The sequence below is a fragment of the Papio anubis genome, chromosome 3 (assembly GCF_008728515.1).
Source record: "Papio anubis isolate 15944 chromosome 3, Panubis1.0, whole genome shotgun sequence".
NCBI classification, from domain to species: Eukaryota; Metazoa; Chordata; class Mammalia; order Primates; family Cercopithecidae; genus Papio; species Papio anubis.
The window spans coordinates 166,149,153-166,173,721 of record NC_044978.1 but is presented as its reverse complement, the minus strand read 5'-3'; the positions used below and the strand labels follow the sequence as shown (position 1 = coordinate 166,173,721).

Below are 24,569 nucleotides of genomic sequence, written 5' to 3'. Positions count from 1 at the left end.
TACATTTTTTCTCAAGACCTTGGGATGTGGCCAGATAAATGCTTAGAGTCGTTGCATTTGCTGACTTGCTGTTTTGCTGGCATACATTTCTTCACTGTTTCATCCTACGCCTTTGTTCTGAGTTAGGTTCTTCCCTGTAAACTGGTTAAGGGATCCACTAGCAATGAGCTATTTTCTTTCCTCTTGCTGACGCATATATAACTTTAGCAAGCTCAAAACCATTTGTCGTTAGGTATTATGCTCATTTAACGAACTGCTTTCACTGTCACCATTCATTTCTGCAGTGTGCTGAACAGCTAAGTTTTTTGCCCTTAATTGATAAATAAATTGGGCGGGGTGGAGAGAAATTAAATTTCTGTGGAGCTCACTTTACTTCAGAATTAATGCCAGCAGTTTCCCAGCTGTAAATTGATATAGAGACTCCTTTAGTTATTCCAGTTACCAAGACAAAATGTAGGGGACATTAGCACTGGCACAGTCTCTCCTAGTGACTGAGGGGTCACTAGAAGAAGTAAGCACCGCCTCTTTCCTTTAATACAGTCATCCTAGGAGCAGTCAACTTTCTCCTAATGGTAAAATAAAACCAGAATTTCAATACATTTCAGGCTTTTTTTAATTGATAGAAAAACTAAACACTAAAGGGCACTATCATTTTCATGGATTTTAATTCAATACCATTACTTGAATATGTACTAGTCTTTCCCAGAGTAAAGAATATGAAGAGACACAATGAATCTCTGTGGCTACCATATTTATTCATGTTGTCTTATATACATGAGTTTCTTTCAGTAGATCAACAACTCAAACGTGGGTTCTCATCTGTAGAATAATTTGATGCAGGTAGTTTATGTGAGTAGAAGTTATATAGCTTTTTGGTGAAGGTACCTTAGAAGGTTAGAGCAGTAATGGTGGGGGTGCAGAGCTGCTATGCAATTATCCAGATAACTTCGCTAGAAATTGCATGTGATAAAACTTGCAATTAGAATTATTGCTGCTTATTCCAGTGAAGGCAAAAAACTAAAGAGAGATTATACTACAGAGTGAAATATAATTAATGTTTACAGTAAGAAATGTATGTGTTTTACATATAAAGATATCAGTGTCCTTGTCAGACACATTTGCCAAAAGGCATTGTGGTGAACTCTCACACACAATGCACAAAGTAGCATAGGTGGAAGATACTTTTATTGAGGACAGTACAATTTCCACGTTGTTAGTCATTTGTCCAGTAAGTGTGTGTGAACAAAGGAAAATGGCTGTGGCTAAATATGCATTTAATCGAGACCTTGCATGGCTCTTGAAGTTTTTTAAAGATATCTTCCAAAACATGAGATTGCAAGTAAAGATCATTTCAAAGATGTCTTCTTTTTGGAGAGGAAGATACAGAAACATCACCCATCATGTATTGTGCAAATGAACCAACAAATAAACCGAATCAAAAGGAAATGAGGGAGATTATAATGGAGCTTACACTTTTGGTTTATTTCTATATGCATAAAGAGGCACTGTTTTATCTCCTATACAAAAGTCGTACTACTGAGTCAATGTTACCTGGGCAGATGCATTGTGTTGTGTTTTTAATTACAGTGATGAATTTCTACTTATTTATAAAATTTGCTCACCCCACGCCACACACGTAGTCTTCTCTGGGACTGACAATAGGCATTTCTATGAAGCAGGAGGAGGTTAAAGTACAGACAATGGCCAAGAAAAACATCCAAATAAACTAGTCAGCCCATGAGGGGACTCTGCGTCACTGGCACCATTAACGTCAGATACCAACTCAGAGTCCCACACTGACCTCAGAGAGGCTCACAGTACATCCAGTTGAGAAGGCCTCGTGTTGCATTATTGAACATCATAGGATGATGCTGATTTCTGGCTTGTCATGGATGAGAGACACATATAGATATGTGAGCAATAATAATTTTATACAAAATTTACCATCACGTTACGGCTTACAAGTAATTATAAGTAAACTGGAAGAGCACCAGTTGCTCATATATTTCAATTAATTTTCAGGTCCTGTGGATGTCAATATTCTAGCTAAATGTAACCCCTGCCTATCAAATCCGTGTAAAAATGATGGCACATGTAATAGTGATCCAGTTGACTTTTACCGATGCACCTGTCCATATGGTTTCAAGGTAAGTAAAAGCACTTTAAGAGTCACAGTTTGAGAACATACCTTTTCTTGGTGTGCCTTTATTATTCTACTGTCCTTTCTCTATGTGCCGAGAACTGCTTTAGTTGACTTTACTTGCCCCTTCTTCTCCAGGGGCAGGACTGTGATGTCCCAATTCATGCCTGCATCAGTAACCCATGTAAACATGGAGGAACTTGCCACTTAAAAGAAGGAGAAGAAGATGGATTCTGGTAGGTCATTAGTCTGTGATCATCTGTGTCTGAAGTATTGGAGCAAGGATCACTAAGCCAACATGCATTTTCCTTTTCAAATGAAAGAGCAGTATTTTTCAAAGAATGCCGGAGAAAGGGTACTATGTATGGGTCCCTCTGGAAGATGTTGCAATATAAAAACTAAATGGAGACACTACAGTATTATCAGCTCAGGATGCCACAAAACCAAAAGTAATTTACAAACATACACACATGCACATTATGGTTAATCAGGTCAGATTAGGGCAAAACAAAGTATTAATATTGGCTCCATTATACTAATTAATAGCCAACTAGTCCGCTACTGCTAGTCATATATTCATCTGTTGTTTTGCTTATTGCTTTAACAGAGTGTGTAATGATAAGATACAGGTCCCACTGAAACAGAAAATTAATGATTTATTTCCAAGATACAATATAAGTAGACAGACTTGCTGTGAATGATTTTAATCTGGAGTTTTTTAATCATATGGTACAATTATTTCAGATGTACTTCATGAATTATGAACTGGAGCTCTTTATTAAATGACACTAATAATATCACATAAGAATGCTAATATACTACTAAAACTTGTTAGAATTTCACTTTTTAGAAGAAATAGACTTCTGCATTCTGTTATGAAGTTGTCTCTTATTCAAAAATTATTCAATACGTACTCAAGATTGTTTTATGCCAGAGGAAGGATTGCATTTATTAAGACAAAGAGAACATTCACATTTTGTAATTGCAAGGAAGACAAAAATTTTATTTTCAGATTCATTTTTGTTTCAAAACATCAAGGACATTATATGTATGTTAGTAGATGTTGTAATTTTAAAAATCAGAACTAGTTCCTCTTCATTTATGAGCAAAGAAGTCTGAATTATTTTATTAGAGCACAACTCAAGATTAAGATATCTAGGGCTGTGGAATAAAGCTGCTTGTGTTTTAGACCTGCAAATACAGTGAGTTTATTGACTTTTAAGACCATGGAACCATTTGCCTTCTTAAAACCAGCATAAATTTTATTTTTTGAATGGTTTCTGCTTGGGTGGATATTACCTTAAATTGATGTTTACAACATGTCATTTAAAAGCATTTTAAAAAATCAATTTCTGGTAGTTAAAAGCTCTATGGTTGATTAGTGTAATTATGCTTTTTTCAATATTTAGACCACATGACTTCAAAATGCAGCAAAAAGATGTTTTTTGCTTTTTCTTCTGGCTTTCAGGTGTATTTGTGCTGATGGATTTGAAGGAGAAAACTGTGAACTCAACGTTGATGATTGTGAAGATAATGACTGTGAAAATAATTCTACATGTGTCGATGGCATTAATAACTACACATGCCTTTGCCCACCTGAGTATACAGGTACAAAGAACAGGAAATAGTCTGCCTTCAATCAGTATATCTGTTTGAAAGCATCATTGGAACTATGTTATATATGTTTAGTAAATCATTTTATTATTTGATAAATGGTAGGTGTCTTGAAAATCAGATGTAATGTAAATAACGTAAGGACTTAAAGATAGTTTCAGCTAACCAAATAAAAGACCCAGGAATCTCTGTTCAAACACATGCATCTATTATAAAGCCATGTTATCCAGTAATAAAAGAAGCTGTTGTCCTAAAGCTTTTAGTCCCACAATTAAACAGCATTTTTGTACAAACCATTTTCCCTGTGCAAACCAACCCCCAGTACCTGTGTGAAAAGAGGACATTTATTTAATAGCCAACACATAATTAAGCATTTGGGATCATTCATCTTCATACTTATGTCTTTGCTAGTGAGTGTTTGCCTCTAGTAACCCATGTCCCTCAAATTAAAAGTCAGGAAGATACTGAGCACTTTGGATAGTCTTATGAGACTATCACCTTTTTTCTAACACTTTTGTTTATTTGGATGACACATCTCATTAGACTATTAATTGCTAAACTTCTTCCCTATTCAAACCAATTTGCTCTAAAGTCAACATCAAGCTTATGACTTGTCTATTTTGTCAAAATTGATTTTTTTAAATTTTTTTTGTGGCTCTGAATTAGAAACTTCATAGATATGCCCCTTTTCCTTTAATAAATCACTTAACATTGACAAAGGAAAAACAAGAATGTTGTACATTTTATTTGTAAGAAAAAAATGGAGAAGTAGTTTTGGTCACTCTACTCAAAGTTGCTATTTTCATTTTCTGGGTGCATTTCATTAATTATATCTATTTTCATATAATTTAATACCTAGTGAGAAAATCAAAGCATGAAATTACAATGCAGGTGACTGGAGTTAACATCTCACAACATGAAAGATGGGCATACATCTGTATGATTAAATTTTCCCAGGGATTGTTTGGAAAATGATTAAAATGGAAGCTTTTATGGAGTACCCAAACTGAATTTTACTAGGTACCTTTCTTGATGGGAAAATACTAGGTAGAATAATGAGGCTCTGTTTTGGCAACCCAAATCTGTTTGAGTGACTCTGAAGGCTGCCTTTTCTAGGGTCTTATTTTTAATTTTTTTTTTTTTTTGGCACCAATAAAGCACCCGATATCATGTAAAGCAGTAATAGCATACTAAGTTTCCAGTAGAAATTTGAACATGCTGTATTACCAAGTCTTATAGGACATATCTACAGACCTTAGTCTGCTTAGTGGGTGGAATTTTAGCATTATTTGATATTTTACATGCACCTTTCCAGAGTATCTAGAAAGAATGTAGGTGGTACGTAGCTTTGACTTTCACACTAATATTACCAATATTATCACACTTCAGAAACTTGACATTAGCCTGTGACCACAAATTCTGGAGCCCTTTGAGCTGCCCTGAGAATTTAACTTCATTGGATGGGCTGATTTAGACTTGTCCAAGAAGCCCAATGTTTGCACTAAAATCTGCTACCTGGTACCTTCTTAGGACGAAATAATTCTCTTTTTCCATCATTTTCCTGATCATTATAGAAAGGGCTTAAGAACCCAGTTAATTTTGGCGGCCTCCTTAGACCAACCCACTCTCCCTCCACCAGACAAATTGGACCCAAGCATTTCAAGCAAACTTTGCCTAACCAATACCTTCCTAAGCACAGAACCAGGAATAAATAAATATATATATATATTTCCTGATGAAAACGTAGGCTGTGGAGCACAATTGCAATCAGGTTCTTATATGTCTTTTTGACAATAAAATTTCTAGAAGGTGGTTGAGGACTCTTTTGAGTTGGTTTGGAGGAGTCCTCCTGCTTTGGCTTTTGATTTGCTATTCCTTATTCTTATCCATTTCTTTTGAGTCTTTGTCTTAGCTGCTCACCCTTCATTTCCCCAGCTCCCTCTCTACACCTGCTCCTCTTGAACACACGTTTTCTCCTATTCTAAGGGTCAGTTCAGAGCAGTTTCCATGGAGAAGTGTTATGAAGCCTCCCTTCCCCAACTATGTCTGATCTCTTTCTTTGAAACATATCATAAATACCTAAAGCTTAGCCAAACCATTCTTCAGCCAAAATGTGACATCTATAAAAGCTGTCATCTGGGAACTTGCCATGAGTATCTGTCAAGAGCCATTTGGCTCTCCACGAGAACTGGGACTGTTTTAGTCTTTTTACTTATAACTATTGCAAATGTCAGTTTGCCTTAATTTGGGCAAAGGATCAACAAAAATACTAAACAGAAAGTACGTGGCATACAAAACATGAAGATACGACCATTTTATCTTCGGAGTGGGTCTTGTGGGCCATGAAGAGTTTGACAATTTGGCATGAGAGAAGATATCTAAATGGGGCAAATGTATAACTCATCTATTAATTGTAGTATTTTTGTGCACACGTGAAATGAGCTCATTTACAAAATTTCAAACAACCATCTGCAGATTTTGAAATCATTGACACATAAGTGACCTTTAATTATGGGAAGTAGGAATGAAGCTCTAGAGTTTGATATCCTGCTTCATCCAAGTCTGCAGTTAAGGAGGAATTTTCTTATAATGTGATTATATGGTTTTAAATTTGAGTTTGGAATCTGATTAATGAGCATGAGATCTGAGAGCAGAAGCACCGCTATGCTCAGGGAACATAATAATGTTGTCAGTGTTTAAAAATCATCCTAGTAACAAGTTCATTTTTCCTTTGAAAATTTTGTACTCTATATCCCAAAGGCATACAATGAGAAGTGAACTCAGTTTCATGGGAACAAATAATGCCATACAGAAAAAAAGCTTGTAAATTATTATGGTGACAGTTTTTGTATTTGACACCTATATCAAGAGTCAGAATGGACATAATGTCAATGGAAACAAATTCAGAGATCTGTGAGCAATCTGACAGAGAAGTTGTGATGAACAGACTACAAAACATGACTAGAAATACTTAAAATAAAATGAGCCACCTATGGGGAATTTATTAAACTTTATTTAAGCCCTGTGCGACCAAAATAGCACAGTAAGTAGTTACTGATTTGTTAGAGAAGAAAATTCTCTGCTCTTCCCTGCTCCAGGGATTGACAGCATAAACTGTAAGGACAAATACTGTTTTTCTGTTATCTAAATCTTGCTGTAACTTCACCACCCTAGTCACCAAAACCATTCTCCATATACTCCAGTTCATCATCTGTGCTTCCAGTTGTGTAATGCATGACGGCCGATTACTAGCATATTTTAGGTAAGATTAACTTTTGAAAAGTTGAATTCCCTATGAATCTAAATTAACATCCCTATACTATTAAGACAGTAGGACTTCAGAATTGTAAAACAAACAATTTTAAAATTAAATCTAAAGTTTTAATTGTAGCTTGAGAGATTTTGTTGGTTTTGATTGTTTGTGTGGTTATTTTTTAAAAATCATGGTCATCTTCTTTCTAAAGACAAGACATTTCTTGGAGCTAAATGTCCAAGGAATTCCTGAACTTACATAAACCTAACACCTATAAAAATAAAAACTATAAATATGGCACCCCTGTTTTTTAGAAAAATGGACCCCTTTTTGAGGCTCTAGTGTTAACTTAGGTGTTTAATTCAAAAATGTGCCTTTGTGTATTTCCCAATAGTCAGAACCCTGGATCTGCTATATCAAGACTGTGTGTCTTAATTAATTCTTATTCTTACAGGACCACATACAAGTATGACACAGTTGATCACATTTTAAGCCCTCCTTTCACTTAATGGGATTACTTAAATTCCATAAAATGAACATCTCCATGCAAATTGGGCATATAAAGCCTTAGAACACATTTTGTGGAAAATATTCAGACCACTTTAAATTTTCCATTGTGTACCCATTTTCTCTTTGTTTTCCAAATCTCTGACGCCCATGCACAAGCCATTGGGTGTCCATCTTAAACAGTAAAGGTGCTGGTTGTTCCGTCCCCTGGTTTAGACGCAGACCTCTAGCTCCCTGTGATAGCATTTACCTTTTGCCTCATTTTCTCCATGTTTGTGCGTGTGGCCCGGCTGTAGGTAAGAAATCCAAGCCTTGCTTCAGCTCGCTCGCCCACCCCTGCTTCTCTGTTGTGAACGCTACGCATTGGCTTCCTGTGCTCTGCTGTTGTATTGCAATGTAAAAAGTCTTTTGTCTCTTCTGTCTTTGTCGCTGCCAGCTGCTAATCTGAATGAGGTGGAAAAAGGTTAGTTGCCTTTTAAGTCTATTACGATTTTCATTTTAGTCTCCCTCTTTCTTGTAAAGTTACATAGATTTCACTGTGTGTACATGGTAAAAAGGAATGTTGACAAAATATAAAATCTGAAAACAATATGTCAAATCAGTCATTCAGATCTTTAATCTGTACCTCACTATGCCAAACACTATAAAATGGGCCTCTGATATGCAATTTATCTATTGTTAGAAGATAATGAATAGAAACTTTTTGAGTGGGAAGAAGGGGTGGCTAGAATAAGGGACTAATATAAATTTTTTAAATTTTCTACTTGTCTGTATGCTTCCACTTTTTAAATATGTCACAAACATGTATTACTTTTAGAATGAACCACATAAGTTATTTAGTACTGTAGATAATGCTGCAGATAGAAAAATGTTTAAGTAAGAAAGACTGTTCCCATAACTTTAAGCAGATATCTTTAGTAATGTGAAACATGAAAAATATTTGAAGGTGTATACATTTATTGAAACACTTTAGGAAATAAATATTATAAAGCCTAAGAAGTTGACTTACAGGATGTCATGACTACTAGGCAGTATGTTTAAGCATAAAAAAGCCATATTTAATCATTGATATCAATATGATCCACCTGGCTCCCCAAATACATCAGGGCCCATAAAAGTAAGTCGTAGAGTTATTAGAGTGATAGCCGTGTCTGGGAAATCATCATGGAATATTTATGACATTTTATCTTAAAGACTCAGAGTTTTAACTAATTACATTAGATTGTTAATTATTCAGCTTACCAAAAGTCTTCAAGTATGAAATGCAGGCACAACGTCCTAAAAGAAACACAATGTGTGCTTGTCTTGATAGTTCCAGTTGTATCCGAAGCATTTGCAATTGGATTATGAGGATAATTAAGAAGTTATTATAGACTGGGCATGGTGGCTCACCCCTGTAATCCCAGCATTTTGGGAGGCCAAGGCAGGTGGATCCTTTGAGCCCAGGAGTTTGAGACCAGCCTGGGCAACATGGTGAAACCCGTCTCTACTAAAAATACAAAAATGAGCAGGATATGGTGGCACACACTTGTAGTCCCAGCCACTTAGGAGTCTGAGGCAGGAGAATCACTTGAACCTAGGAGGCAGAGGTTGCAGTGAGCCGAGATTATGCGACTGCACTCCAGCCTGGGCAACAGAGTGAGACTTGCTCTCAACAAAAAAAAAAAAAGAAAAAAGAAAGAGGTTGTCATATAGCAGGTCTTTCTGTCTTCTCTTGCTATGGGTTTCATTTCCTCTGTTGCATTGCTTGGATGATTTACTGTGTTTGCTGACTTACTCTTACAGTGTGCAGAGTTAAGTTGAAAAACATGAAAAGAAAATGGTTTCATATTTTAGAATGTAACAATATAACATGTGCTATTCTCTGGGGATTAACGCATCTAATACCTTCCTGGGTCAAATGGCATCTTTTCTCTTTACAAGTACTAAGCAATTGATGGCCTGGGTCAGGGATGTCTAAGGGCCGAGTCTATCTCAGAAACATAATAGCAATTATTCCATCACAGGAATATGTCCTTAAATTGTTGTGTATACTCTTAGAAACAATCTTGGCAGTACAAGTGTTTTAAATCACCATGTGGTTTCATGTGTTGACTAAATTTCATGCTTATGTTTATAAAAGCTCCCTTTTATTTTCCAAGAATTTGCTGCTGACTGAATTTGCTTTTAAAAGCAGTCAAATCATTCTCTATATTTTTAATTCAAAACTTAATTGGAAATAGAATTTCCATTTTTTCTAGCACCTGGGGGAATTTTCTTAAAAAGAATGTACGTCATTAGTCGATGCGCTGTTAATTTAAAAGAACTCTGTAGTTTATGTGAACAACACAAAGGTGGGTAAAAACTTCTATGAAACGATGATAAACCACTTGTTCAAGGATATGTACCTTGTAAGTGGAGGCCCAGATGCAAACCCATGTCTCATTGGCCCCAAAGCATGCACTTTGGGGTGGGGGCCTCTGCTGGAGCCTGTCCCTTCTGCCTTGCTGCCTTCTTCAGGCATGGCTTCTTTTCTGTCTCACAATAGCTTATTTCTCATTCATGGTTTATGCCAAACAAGCCTTCCTTCTGCTCTCCTGCTGTCTCTTCGGCTCACTATGCACAATTGTCCTTATGTAAGGAAAGCTGTACCCACAAAATTCAAGTGTAGCCAAGCCGTCTATTTTATCTAGACATGAAAAAAGCACCGAATGAAGGCCTGTACAATTAATGAATAAATTCTCCCCGAGAACTAGGCTACCTTTTATCCCATAAGGCAGGTGGTTAGTTTGTGTAGGTAAGGGGGAAAGTTCAGGTTTCTCATCCCGGCACAAATATTTATAAACTCTGGGATACCTCCCAGTCTTTTATTTTTCTTCTGTGAAACAGGAACAATGATATCTGTCATATCGTTCACATAGACATTTGAGAATAACATGTAACCATGTATCGGAAAACACTTTGAATGGGTAAATGTCTATACTCCAGAAATATTGAAGGCTGCCGTGTAAGACAGGTTTACATTTTGCATCATTTAATTCCAACCATCATCACTACGGTGACATGGTTCAGATATAGTTGATGCCATTCTCCATGGCAGAAGAATTCTTATGAGAATTCTTTATTCTAATTTTTTATAAAGAAAATTATATAAGGTAAATTATGTATAGAATGGAAATTTCTCTCCCCATATTGTTTAGAATTGTCTGTCTTTATTATTATTGTTTTTAATTTTACTTTGTACGCTCACTTCATATAGAAAGATTTTATTTAGGGATAGGTCTTTGGTCCTCTTTGTCCCCATACTCTACTTTGAAACATAAGGAAATACACAATGCTGAAGAGCTCTTGGATTTGGCTGAGCTGGATTTGTAGATTTTGTGTATATTTTTAGATTTTCATGATCTCTTAGTAACAGTGACTTCTGTTTTTAATTCTGCTTCGAGAGGTGTAAGGTCTTTATATCAAGGTCATTATAGATGCTGACATACTTGTGAGCCTCAAATAAGGGAAATGTAAGTTGCCGTCTGTTTTTACTAGAGAAAATACTTTGGCAGCCTAGTGATATTATGTGTTTTGTATTCATCCTCCAATGTTTCAAAACTTTCTTAAATGCACTTTCATCTCAAAAAAAGTTTTAAAGATCTTGTTTTCTCTTTAGTTAATAGGCAGTGCCCACTGAGCCCAGAACAACAATTTAGTCTAACCAAGTCTTATTCAATCTAATTTGAATTGAGTTAAATATTTTGAAATATTTTGAAATATGAAGTTTGAAAATATTTTGAAAACTGAGTTAAATATTTTCTGAAGTTTCAGTAGTTGCTGGAATTGGCTATATTATTTAGCCTCAGTGTTCCAATAAGGAAATGCTGAAAAACACTTCATTTTGTGTTTGTTTATTTGGAGAGGTAAGTTTTTTTTTTTTTCCCCCATTTAAAAATATGCCAGATGCTTATTGAGAAAACATCTTATGCAGGACACCATGCTAAATATTGAAAGTGATACAGAAATCCATAAAATGTTACCCTTATCTACTGAGCAAACTGTTTGGCTTTGCTTCTTTACCGCAAGGTCAGATCAGGTCAACTATTTCTCAGTACACAACCATCAATTCTCATATCCCTAGAACATTAATAATATCATATAGCTACTTTACTAGTTTGTAGGTAAAGAAAAACACTCCTTCTGAATATGGACACTGACCAAGCTCTCTGACAGACTCAAGCAACTCATTTCATACCACTTAGAAAACGAAAATAGGAACCGAAAACTGATTTCCCTTCTTTGAAACGTCTAAATACCTATGTTTATAGCATATTTTCTATTTTGAATTCTGATAAACTTTTATCTCACGAGGTTTCTCTATGGCAGTGCTCCGATGATGTACGTGTCCCATTTTACACCTATTGCACACAAAGATCACATCTGTTAATGGCTAATGCATCTTACTGGGCATCTGCCTGTGTTATTGTGCTGTGGTGCCTGGGATTATAACCTTGAGAATGTAACAAATAGGGCTGGTCTGGTTTAGCAAAAGAGGAGAAAACATATATACTTTTCTTTCAGGTCCAGCTTAATGAAGCTGCCCTGAGATGACTCCCATAGCCTCATCAGCTATATCCATCTTGTGCTATAGATCATCAGTCTCTCTGCCACACTTCATGGTCTGTAAGAGGAGAGAGAATGTTTCTGTTTCTATAAATAAAGAACAAATGGGAAATGTATACTTTTTAAAATCAGAATTGGATCGAATTTACAAAATTTGGTAATGATAAACATTCAGGTCCATTCATCTTAACCTTCCTCAAACGTGCCACTTAAGTGCTGACAAGTGCAATTTCTTGATAATGGAGCTCAGAGTCTCCATCCTTTATTGGAATGGTAACTGTTCGGCATAAAAATGCAGTAGGGATATCTGGAAGTGAACAGATTACCCATCTCATCCAGCCTGCAAGGGCACACCTCGGGCTAGCATCTCAGAACACAAATCTGCTACCAGTTTTTTAATTCTCTCTTTGCTTCCTTACATTGTTCTTTATGTGATCTGGGTCTCCATTAACATTTAAAAAGCATTTACCTGCCAGAAGCAATCAAATAAGTGCTATCTTTCCTATTTTTTTTATCCAGCACCTAGTTTGTGCCAATTTACTAGTGCAATGGGAATGGAGAGATACAAAAATATAAATATAAAGGTATCCCATGTCCTCAAGTCGTGTACTTTTAAGAAATTAAATCGTATTTTTTATCTATTAGGTTGCTTATTTTGATATCTTCCCTTGCTGAGTTAATTCAAAGAGAATAAAATTAGTACATTTATTCAAATCTTTCTTGAGTTTGACTGATTACATTCAACACTAGAATTCTGGTCCAGTTATCCAGATTGCCATCCTAAATTTCTCCTTCATTATTATCAATATTAATAATTATTTCTTCTAAAAAAAAAAAAAGTTTGTTACAAGTTACAATAGGAATAAAAATGGGCTGCAATATCAGCTCCAGTACCCTCGCCACCTCTTTCGTACATCTATGATATCCAGAATGGGCTCAGATTTTTATCTATTTCAAAGAGAGAAGCAGCTAATCTAGTTACATTAGCAGAAGGTAGCAACAGTAGCAAGAGTTATGTGTGCCAGCAACACCATGTACTGCTATCTAAAATTATTTTGTTGTAGACATGCCCAACTTGAATTTAAAAAGCTAACTTTGGGGAAAATTAAATAGAGATACTCAACATCCATTTAGCGTAAAACAAATTAATATTTTTAACAAATTAATATTTTTAACAGTGATTTGAGTCAGAAAATTTCAGAAATCTTAATCAGGGGACAAAATGATCCACCTTTTTGATAAGCAGGCTTCCACCTTTTTGATAAGCAGGCTTTGAGGACTAAATAAGCCTAGATGAGATATCCCATTGCCCAGATTTCTTGGTAGGTAGAAAGCAATTAATAGTCTAGCCAAGACAGGGCACAGTGGCTCACACCTATAACCCTGGCACTTTGGGGGGCCGAGGCAGGCGGATCACAAGGTCAGGAGTTCAAGACCAGCCTGGCCAAGGTGGTGAAATCTCGTCTCTACTAAAAATACAAAAAAAAAAAAAAATCAGCTGGGCATGGTGGTCCACACCTGTAATCCCAGCTACTCAGGAGGCTGAGACAGGAGAATTACTGGAACCCAGGAGGCAGAGTTTACAGTGAGCTGAGATTGACCACTGCGCTTTAGACTGGACAACAGAGCAAGACTCCATCTGGGAAAAGAAAAAATAGCCCAGCCAACAATTCTTCAAAACTTTCCTCTCTGTAATTAACACGGCTTATTTAGCAAAGAGAACAGATCTCTTCAGGGGTAATAATGTATTTCGGAACTGTATAATATAGTTTTTAATAATAATTAAAAATAATTTTATTTAGCCCAGTTTCTAGGCCAGGATGCTACCCGTATGTCAATCATTAAGGGAACTTAACAGACAGTAGAAAATTAGATGTTGATCTTATTTCTCTAAATTCTCCATATAGTAACTTCTCCAGGGTAAAGCTTTGTCATACTCATCCTTCAATCATTTGCTAGATCTAGCACAAAAAAATGTCTCCCAAGATGTATAATGAAAATTACACTAAAGCAGCTTTTGTTGGTGAAATAAAAAACCTGACTCTGAGAGAGTACATGTAAACTAATTCTATTATAAGTAAATTTATTTTTAAATTATTCTTATTCATTTCAGGAAACATTTAATGTTAACTCTCATGGACCATATACTATCTTCATTATTCATTCGTCAAAAAGTTACTATAGTTAAGAAATTTCAACAATGCTTAATGAGTTAAAGCAGTATATTTTAAAGAAAAAGTACATTTAAGAAATCTGACAGGATGTGCAGGAAATGTAAATCAACTCAAATATCCTCCACTTATGATTAGCTTTGATGTTTTGACATTATATATATATTGAGACGAGTTCCACTCCTTTGCCCAGGCTGGAGTGAAGTGGCATGAGCTCGGCTCACTACAACCTACACACCCTCCCCACAACCCGGGTTGAAGCGATTCTCCTGCCTCAGCCTCCCGAGCAGCTGGGATTATGGGTGCCCACCACTATGCCCAGCTAATATATATATATGATATATATAATATATATTACAATATAATATATCTCGAATATGATATATATCATATATGATATATCTCCTCTACCTCCTGGGTTCATATATATCATATATATGATATATATTATATTTGAGATATATATATATATTTGAGACAGTGTCTGGCCCAGACTGGAGTACAGTGGCATGATCTCAGCTCACTGCAACCTCCGCCTCTCAGGTTCAAGCGATTCTGTTGCCTCAGCCTTCCAAGTAGCTGGAATTACAGATGTGCACCACCATGCCCAGCTATTTTTTGTATTTTTAGTAGAGACAGGGTTTTACCATGTTGACCTCAGGTGATCCACCCACCTTGGCCTCCCAAAGTGCTAGGATTACAGGCATCAGCCACCATGCCTGGCCGATATAATATAAAGTAATAAAACACTTTCAGGATTATTTTTATATTTAATGATAGTATATATATATTATATATGTGTATATCTATATATGTGTATGTATATATATATACACACACACACAAGTAGTTAATAATTGCAGCTGTCATTCAAAGTTCAAGCACATCTGCAAACTTACCATAAACACTGATGGCACAGGCATTCGACTCACTTTCTCTTCTGCAAGACACAGTAGTCTATGATTCTCTTGCCTTTGCCATCTCTAAGACCTTGAAGAGAAGACTTGTTGTTATTGTTTGGATAGCCTGTCCTGCAAGCCCTAACTGCTAACACCAGCTCCCCTCCCACAGAGGAGTAAGTGATGATTGGTCCAAGTCAAGCACAACTCACAGTGCTTTGCAGAGAGACTTCTGGCCACGGCAGCACATGTAGAGCTAATCTACACTACTGTGCTCCACTTACGTCTTGACTCTCTTGAAGCACAGGGAGCCTTGTCATGGGCCATTCCCTCTCCTTTGTGCACCGCTTATTACAGACTGACTATTGGAGAAGCTCATAGTACTAAAAGAAAACTTGAGACAAAGGAGAAGACAGCTACATGAAATAAAATGAGAGGAAAGAGACATAAAAATGAAAGAAAAAAAAAAGGAAGAAATAGTGGCGTAAGTTGAAAGTTTTATTCCCCACCATAAACTTCCAGTGATTTGGAATTTACTACCTGTATTGTTTTGCTAAGGCTGCCATAACAAATTACTGCAAACTGGAGGCTTAAACAGCAGAGTTTTATTGTCTTACAGTTCTGGAGGCTAGAGGTCTGGAATCAAGGTGTCCATGGTGTTGACTCCTGCAAAGGATTGTGAGGGAAATGTCTCTCCAGGCCTGTCTAGTTGGCTTCTCCCTGTTTTTCATATCGTCTTCCTCTATGCCTGTCTTTCCTGGTATCCAGGTTTCCCTTTTTGATAACACCAGCCATATTGGATTAGAGCCTACCCTAATGACTTTAACTTGCTCTCCTCAGTGAAAACTCTGTCTCAAAATAAGGTCACAGTCTGAGGTACCAGAGGTCTCAAACACACCAGTTTTTTGTTGTTTGTTTTTGCTTTGAGGGGCACAATTGAATCCTTAACACCACCTCACTGTATTTTAAACTGTGTGTCTGCACCAGAGAACCTGTTCTTCCTCCACTGTTCTCCATGTCACCAAAAGGTAATTCCCAATATACATACCTGAATCATAGACATCCTAGACAACTCCCCCTCTCTCTTTCCCCCATACTTATCCAGTCCATCAAAAAGTCTCATCTGTTTTGCTTCGTAAACACTGCTTTGGGCCATGTATACCTCCACCTCACCCCTACCCTGCATAATCAGTCACCTCTCATGTGTATCCCCACTTATGCAATCTGCCGTCCTCCAATGGAGACAAAGTGCTCTTTTCTTTCTTTCTTTCTTTCTTTTTTAAAGACAGAATTTCGCTCTTCATTGCCCAGGCTAGAGTAGTGCAGTGTCGCGATCTCTGCTCACTGCAACCTCCGCCTCCCAGGTTCAAGTGATTCTCCTGTCTCAGCCTCCCGAATAGCTGGGACTACAGGCACCCACCACCACACCCGGCTAATGTTTGTATTTTTAGTAGAGACAGGGTTTCACTGTGTTGGCCAGACTGGTCTCAAACTCCTGACCTCAGGTGATCCGCTCGCCTCTGCCTCCCAAAGTACTGGGATTACAGGCGTGAGCCACCACACCCAGCCAGAGTGCTCTTTTCAAAGTGCACATGTCATCTGGCCATGCCCCTACTGAAAACCTTTCAGTGGCAGCCCATTATTCATAGAATGAAGACCTTTGACCCTGTGACCCAGCCAGCCTCTGGGGCTCCTCTGGCACCGTGTTTTCCCAGGCTCACTCCCATCTCTCAGGGCTCCTGTTCTTCATGCTGCCTCCTGCAGAAGCCTCTGTCGGAGCTCTTCATTCTCCACTTCACCCTTGCCTCTGAGTCCCACCTCTTCAGAAGAACCTCTCCTGTCCTTCTTCAGAGCAAACAGTCCCTTTCTAGAGCCCCATAAAATGTTCCTGCTTAGCATTCAGCACAGAGGCAATTTTATATGTATAATAGTCCCCTCGTTATCTGCGGGTGATACATTCCAAGACCCTCAGTAGATGCCTGAAACCACAAATAGTACTGAAGCTAGTTGCTATCAATCAGAACATGTTTCTGTTCATGTCTTTCAACCCACACGCTGAATCCTTTTTCATCCCAAGTAAGCCCTTAGCATGCATGGTGGCTGCAACTTTTCCACTTTGAGGTATGACAGCAAAACTAGTTTGAATTTCTTTTTTCCTTGTTCACAACTTTGCAGAGATAGGAGATTCATTTTTACTGTAGATCTTAGCAACCTCAGCATACAGTTTTTCTTTCTTTCCTTATTAAGTTAAGAACTTTCACCTTTTCATTTAAAGGAAGCACTTGACAGTTTCTCTTGGGCTTGTCCAAATTACCGACATCACTACTCTTGCACTTTGGGGCCATTATTAAGTAAAATAAGGTTTCCTTGAACAGGAGGCTGTGATACCACAACAGTAGATTTGATAACTGAGATGGCTCATAAGTGACCGATGGGCAGGAGGCTTCTCCAGCCAGATACCCTGAATAGAGATGATTTACGTGCCGGGTGTGATGGAGCAGAATGGAACAAGATTTCACCAAGCTACTCAGAATGGCATGCACGAATTGTTTATTTCTGGGATTTTCCATTTAATACATTTTGGCTACTGTTAACAGTGGGGAACTGAAGCCACAGAAAACAAAGCTGCTGATAAAGGGAGACTATTGTACTTGGGAAATTACTGAATTAATATCTTTCTCCCCCTCCTCTCATACGTAAACTCCATGGAAATAGGAGTAGTTTGTTGTTTACCGTTATACTTCTAGCATTGATACAGGTCCCCATACATAGTTGGGACTCAAAATATATGGTGATGTTAAAAATCTGATTTGCTGTTTTAATTATTTGAAAAAGCTATAGGCAGATCATTCTATAAGTATCAGGGAAGAACTTTGTAGAATAGTTCTAAAACTATTTCAGTTAGTATGGTAACAAATTTAAATGAAAAGATAACTTAAGATACTAGGAAGGAAGTAAAAATGAAGGTAATAGGAAGGGCCCTTTGTGTTGAACAAGGAACGAGCATTAAAAACAGGTTCAGGCAGGGCACAGTGGCTCACACCTATAATCCCAAGAGTTTGGGAGGCCGAGGCAGGTGGATCACGAGGTCAAGAGATGACACCATCCTGGCCAACATGGTGAAACCCCATCTCTACTAAAAGTACAAAATTTAGCTGGGCATGGTGTTGTGCGCCTGTAGTCCCAGCTACTGGGGAGGCTGAGACAGGAGACTTGAACCCAGAAGGCGGAGGTTGCAGTGAGCCAAGATCGTGCCACTGCACTCTAGCCTGGGTGACAAAGTGAGACTCTGTCTCAAAACAACAACAACAACGAAACAGTTAGGTTCATAGATCTAAAATGAAGCAGAAGGTAAGGCCAAGCTCCAGGTATTATTTCTCATAAAAACCATCAATGTGCATTGAGGTTTCCTCCTCAATGCAATAATACTCACAATATCGGTACCACAGGGGGCTCTGAACACATGCTGGCACTTTATTTTTACCACTGAATGCAATAATGTTGTTTTGTACAGCTAAGCGTGATACTCCCTCTGGTAACTTGCTGTCTGCATTATCCGTATCTTCAGAAGCATTTTCCTTTTTATTTAAAAAAAAGGGATTTTTTCAGAGCCACAGTTGACCTTACACATCTTTAATTCCAGAGCCTCAGTTTACAGATGAAGAACTGAGGTCGAGAACAATAAAATAGTTCTGCAACCAGTCAACTCCCACATATTGCATACAATTGTAGGCCATCCCAGACAGTAATACAACTACCCAAATGTCATTTTCCCCAATAAGGACAGTTACTCCCTGAGATCTCTTTATGCTGATTCACTCTTCACTGCAGAGTATTATCAATTCTGATGATCCAGCTTTTACTCTTCCACCTGGAAGGCGACCCATAACATTTCTCATCCAAATCAGGGTAATTATGTGAGTGCCCAGGCACACTATTGACAATTACCTTGGGACAACAGGTGTAAACCAGGAGTCGTGCAAGCCAGGGTGAATGGATACATTACCACTCCATGCAATTTTTCAGAAGAAATACATTCACAGACATTCAGTAAGTAGCATCTTTCCTCCTCTTCAAGAGTGAGTCTGAAAAATCATTCCCATTTACAAGAGTGGGTATCACTTTTGACATGCTCTTTCACAAGTTGTAATAGTGTTGCTGTAGAATTTGGTCATTTCTTGTCCTGCTGTGTCCCATGTATAACTGACAGGCAAAATCAGGAAGAGGTGATCTAAGAAACAGACAAAACTCTATACCTGTCATCTCAGCCCTTTGGGAGGCCAAGGTGGGATGATCACTTGAGGTCAAGAGTCCGAGACCAGCCTGCCCAACATGGTGAAACCCCGTCTCTACTTAAAATACAAAAATTAGCTGGGCATGGTGGCACGTGCCTATAATCCCAGCTACTCAAGAGGCTGAGGCAGGAGAATCGCTTTAGCCTGGGAGACGGAGGTTACAGTGAGCCAAGATCACGCCACTGCACTCCAGCCTTGGTGTCAGAGCAAGACTCCATCTCCAAAAAAAAAAACAAAAACAAACCTCTGTATCAATTATAGTAGATCATTTATTAACCTCTCTTATCCTGAAGAGGTAACCGTAGACCCCCTGATTGACCACTCTTTGTTTTCTCTCCAAAACATACACAACCAACATATATACATACACTCAGAATGTTTTCACCTCTTACCAACAAGAAATGAAAACTAGAATCATAAGGAAAATTAATTTGTTCATCTGATCAAAAGTGAAATCACAAATGCCAGGCAATGATTGTGTTCCACCCTATTGGGAAGTTTTAAGGGTCCATGGCTAAAAATAAAGAAATAGGATTTCCTGGGATTTAGAGGAATGGGTTGAAGCCAGATCATGGAGTCAAGGCTTGCCTAGGCTCCTATCTCTTGAGAGGCTCATGGGCACCAACATTTAACCTATATTCAACCACATTGCCCCAAACCACTCCAATGGATAGATTTATCTTTCTTGATGTCAGTTTAAACATATTAAGACCTGCTTATGGGGTAATCAATTACAACACTAACTCTGTATAGTCAAATAAAGAATATTTCCAGTTTTCCTCTCTGTCACCTCACACTTTATCATCTCTGGAAGGGAGGCAGCCATTGATAATATTATCTCAGGCCCTGAGCCATCACAAAAGCAAACTCAATTGCCCTATTTTTTTATTATTTTTCCACTAACTCAGTACTAGCTCTGACTAAACTTATAGTAAAAATAAAAACCAGGTAAAAATGGCATCATGTCCTCACAATACTATGAGTTTTGGGAGAACTTTTCAATATTGGTAACTAAAAATACATTAGCTGACTAATGTTAGTCATTTTATCTCTATTCTTCCTGGAAAACCAGTGCAGCTTTTAGCTGTCCAATTTCCTCTTACTGGTTGAGAAGGAGATATGCAGTCCAGTATTTGTCTAAGGAGCTTGCTAAGTTTCCCTTCTTTTATTGAGCTCCTGAATCTCACCACTGTTGCACTCTTTTGAAAGCTGTCCTTCCCTCAAGTATAGCAGAATTCAATATAATTAAGGAAAATTAAAGAAACAGTCCAATGAAGACATTCATGTTCATATTTAGTCAGGGAAAATTCACAGTAATGTTTAAAGAGAATAGCGTTTATTACTAATCACGAGTGAGTAATTAAGCAAAAAAATTACACTAATCTCTAAAGGCTAGAATGAAACCCGAGTTGATTACAGGTCAACAAAATAGAGCTCTTGCCTTAAAGCATGATTCTTCCTTTTAGTAACTATTATTTGAGTATGTCAGCATACCACACTGTGGAAAAAAAAAAAACAAAAGCAAATGTGGCAAGAGTTCTACTCTTAGTGATTTTACAGTCAAGGAAAGAGAATCAGATAAACACCAGTAATATAAAATGCATACATAGCAGTGCAACCCTAAAACCTTACCTTATATGCTTATAATGAATATTAAGTGACTGCATGTTTATCCAATGTTTAAAACTGTCTGGCATACAGTAGTAAGAACCATATAAATGCTCATTAAGTACATAAACAAATGTGTACCATGTATATGCCATAAGCCAGGCACAGTCAAACACGATATAAAATTAGAGATAGAGAAGAAATAGTTGAAAAGATCTGGCGTGATTCCGTAAAGAAGGGGACATATAATGGATGAGAAAAATGACAACAGAATTGTGAAAGGATGTTATTAAAGCAAAAGGAGAAACCATTAGCCCAGGCATGGAGTTAAAATAAATTCAGGAAATAGTAAACAGACCCAGGTGACATGCATGTAGGGTGGAAGATTCATCTTTAAAGCAAGTTAGGCAGTAATTGGATGCAGAAAATGTTTTTGTAATATTTGTTAGCATTGTAAGTTTTGGTGATAAGAAAGAAAATCAAACCTTTTTTTTTTTTTTTTTTTTTTTTTTTTGATTGCTCTTGTTGCCTAGGCTGGAGTGCAATGGCACAATCTTGGCTCACTGCAACCTCCATCTCCCAGGTTAAAGCGACTCTCCTGCCTCAGCCTCCCTAGTAGCTGGGATTACCGGCGCCCACCACCACACCTGGCTAATTTTTGTATTTTTAGTAGAGATGAGGTTTCCCTATGTTGGCCAGGCTAGTCTCGAACTCCTGACCTCAGGCAATCCACCTGCCTCAGCCTCCTAAGTGCTGGGATTACAGGCGTGAGCCACTGCACCTGGCTGAAAATCAAATCATTTTTGAAGTCATCAACTTATCTTACTAAAGTCAGGTGTATAGCTATGTAATGGTCACAAAGAAGTATCATATACAATCTCAATAATGATTATTGCTATTTTGCTACTCTTATAGAGATAAAGAATACTTGACATTGATGTCGTTTTTTTATGTTCAAGTTGGCATGCTTAGTCTAAAGCTGTTGATTAGAGATTTAACAATCTGGTTAGCTAACAGTTTCTTGGAACTTTGTCCTTGTTCACTCCTTTCCATTATCAAGTCTATAGAGTAATTCTTTTTAGACAAGGGTCAACTCTCAGTTTTTTTTTTTTTAGAGATGAAATTCATTTTCTCTGTTCTTTCCCTAGATCAAGACTTTCTCTGCTGGTAGATTGAGAACTGATTAGGAGCAGAGCCCATTACATTCATCCTTGTAGCCCCGGCCTCTAGCACAACATCATGTAGTAAATCCTTATGGAATGTGACTTAGATTGGGTGGATTGGGTTGGATTGTATCAGAGTAAATAAGGAATAAAACATGTCCCTTTATTATAATTTTAAAACACTGTCTTATTTAGGCATAAAGTAAAAAGTACATAAAATTACATTTATTATGTATCTCAAATGGTCCTTCTTTCCATCAATTTTTACAAACTGTCTTGGATAGATACTACTATAAACAGCCTATATCTCCATCAGATAGATTTGGTTAGAAACTGAAAGTGATTTCATCATAGTAGGCTGATAAAATATGATGAACGCATTTCATCAAGGTATCCAACTTAGAGTAATACTAATTGAAATCGCAAGCCTTTAAATAAACCTGTTTAAAAATCATTCATCATGCATGTTGCTAAAAATCTTTCAGATCCCTGAAAACTTATAGAAGCAATATATGAGACTTTCCATGCAATTAGTTCTTTTTAAGAGACAGATAAAAACTAATATCCTGCACCAGATTGATGTAATAACTAGATGAATACATTTATTAATTTGCATCCTGGGAAAAGACCCTTGAAGTTTAAATAATATGCCACATTTAGTTGTCAAGCAATGATTTCTACCAACTAGCTGAGTATTACTTTAAAAGGATCCCCTTGTAACAAAGGGGTGCTGTTACAAGGTTCACACTCCTGAAATTTTTACCGATGCTGTTACAAATGACAGTTTTAGTAGTTTCCTGGAAATGAACAGCTGCCTATAGATGTGTCACTTTATTTGTCTATTTATTGCATAGAAAACAATTCGAAAGTAGAAGTAAAGTAGAAAAGGTAAAAATAACTTAAAATGTATTATGTAAGTTAATATATATTATGTATTTGAATACCTTTCCAGTCACCTTAATACTTTCACAGCAATTGGAAAAGTCTTCTAAATGAAAATTACATTTGGTCTAATGTATCTGAAATAACAACCATGTTATTGGTATCAGAAGAAATTTTCTAAAGAAATTATCAGTCATGTGATTCAACAAAGAGTACCTAGAATCTGCGTGGTTATGCCTTCAGCTCTCATTTGTTGACAGAAGTTCTATTTCATGAGTTAGGTGACTTTCATGGAAAAAAATCTATGTTCTCTCTCTCTGGATGGAGTCTCCTTTTACTTTTTTCCTTTTATGTCAGAGAATGTGAGTCTAAGAAGCATTCTGTTGAGCTGCGGCAATGATTCCTAAGAAGAAAACAAAGTGTTTTTCTTTTAGACTTTTAAAACCAGAGACTATGAAGATTCGAGAATATTTTTTTCAAACATAAAACTGTAGAATAAGCCAGGCATAAAAGGGTACATATGGAATGATTTCATTTATGTCAAGCTCAGAAACAGTCCCCGCTAGCCTATGGTCTTGTCATGATAGTGATCCTCTTTGCAGGGACCCGGGGGAAGGCTTCTGGGGTGTTGGTACATGGTATGTTTCTGGATGTGGGTGCTGGTGACCTGAGTGGGTTCAGTTTGTGAAAATCATTAGCAATTTATTTATCCTTTGTATCCATGCTATATATCAAGAAAAAAAATCCAAAATAAACAACAGGAATGAAAAGCATTCAGATTTCCTTTTCCTAATTCCCATAGTATATTCTGAAGGGGCTTATATTAGTCACAGATCGCAATAGTCCTGTTGTCCAAAATCACAACACTACTTAGCAGCAGACCCAGAACTGGATAATGGACCATCTGGTTCCATGCCGTGTGGCTTTTGTTTTGGGTTTTTTGCTTTGTTTCATTTTAAATCACAAGCTGCCCTAACCTCTAAGACCCATGACAGTGACATAGTCTGCTGGCAGGAAGCCTGTTGACCTTTTTCTATGAGCTAACACTGTTTGCCATGTTGCAGGTGAGTTGTGTGAGGAGAAGCTGGACTTCTGTGCCCAGGACCTGAACCCCTGCCAGCATGACTCAAAGTGCATCCTAACTCCAAAGGGATTCAAGTAAGTCCAAAGCTGCCTTTTTGCTCACAGAGTAGGGGACGCATTATTTTAGAAACCCTTCTCCTCCATCCTTAGCTTCACACCTCTGCTCGGGATTAAAGGGATCTATTCGCTAGTATCAATGACGTTTTTTAAATGTCCATATACAATATGGCCTTTTTTTTTTTTTTTTTTTTTTTGAGATGGAGTCTCTCTCTGTTGCCCAGACTGGAGTGCAGTGGTGCGATCTGGGCTCACTGCAAGCTCCGCCTCCCGGGTTCACGCCATTCTCCTACCTCAGCCTCCCGAGTAG

At 37.5% G+C, this 24,569-nt stretch overlaps 1 protein-coding gene across 1 annotated transcript in view; it reads left to right on the top strand.

Moving 5' to 3' along the window:
• The window catches only part of SLIT2 (slit guidance ligand 2), a 368,482-nt gene that overhangs the window by 312,909 nt on the left and 31,004 nt on the right, over nt 1-24,569 (top strand). The window contains 4 exon segments of the mRNA XM_017959289.2: nt 2,023-2,147; nt 2,279-2,376; nt 3,609-3,748; nt 24,184-24,277. Coding sequence (XP_017814778.2) covers nt 2,023-2,147; nt 2,279-2,376; nt 3,609-3,748; nt 24,184-24,277 — 457 coding nt within the window.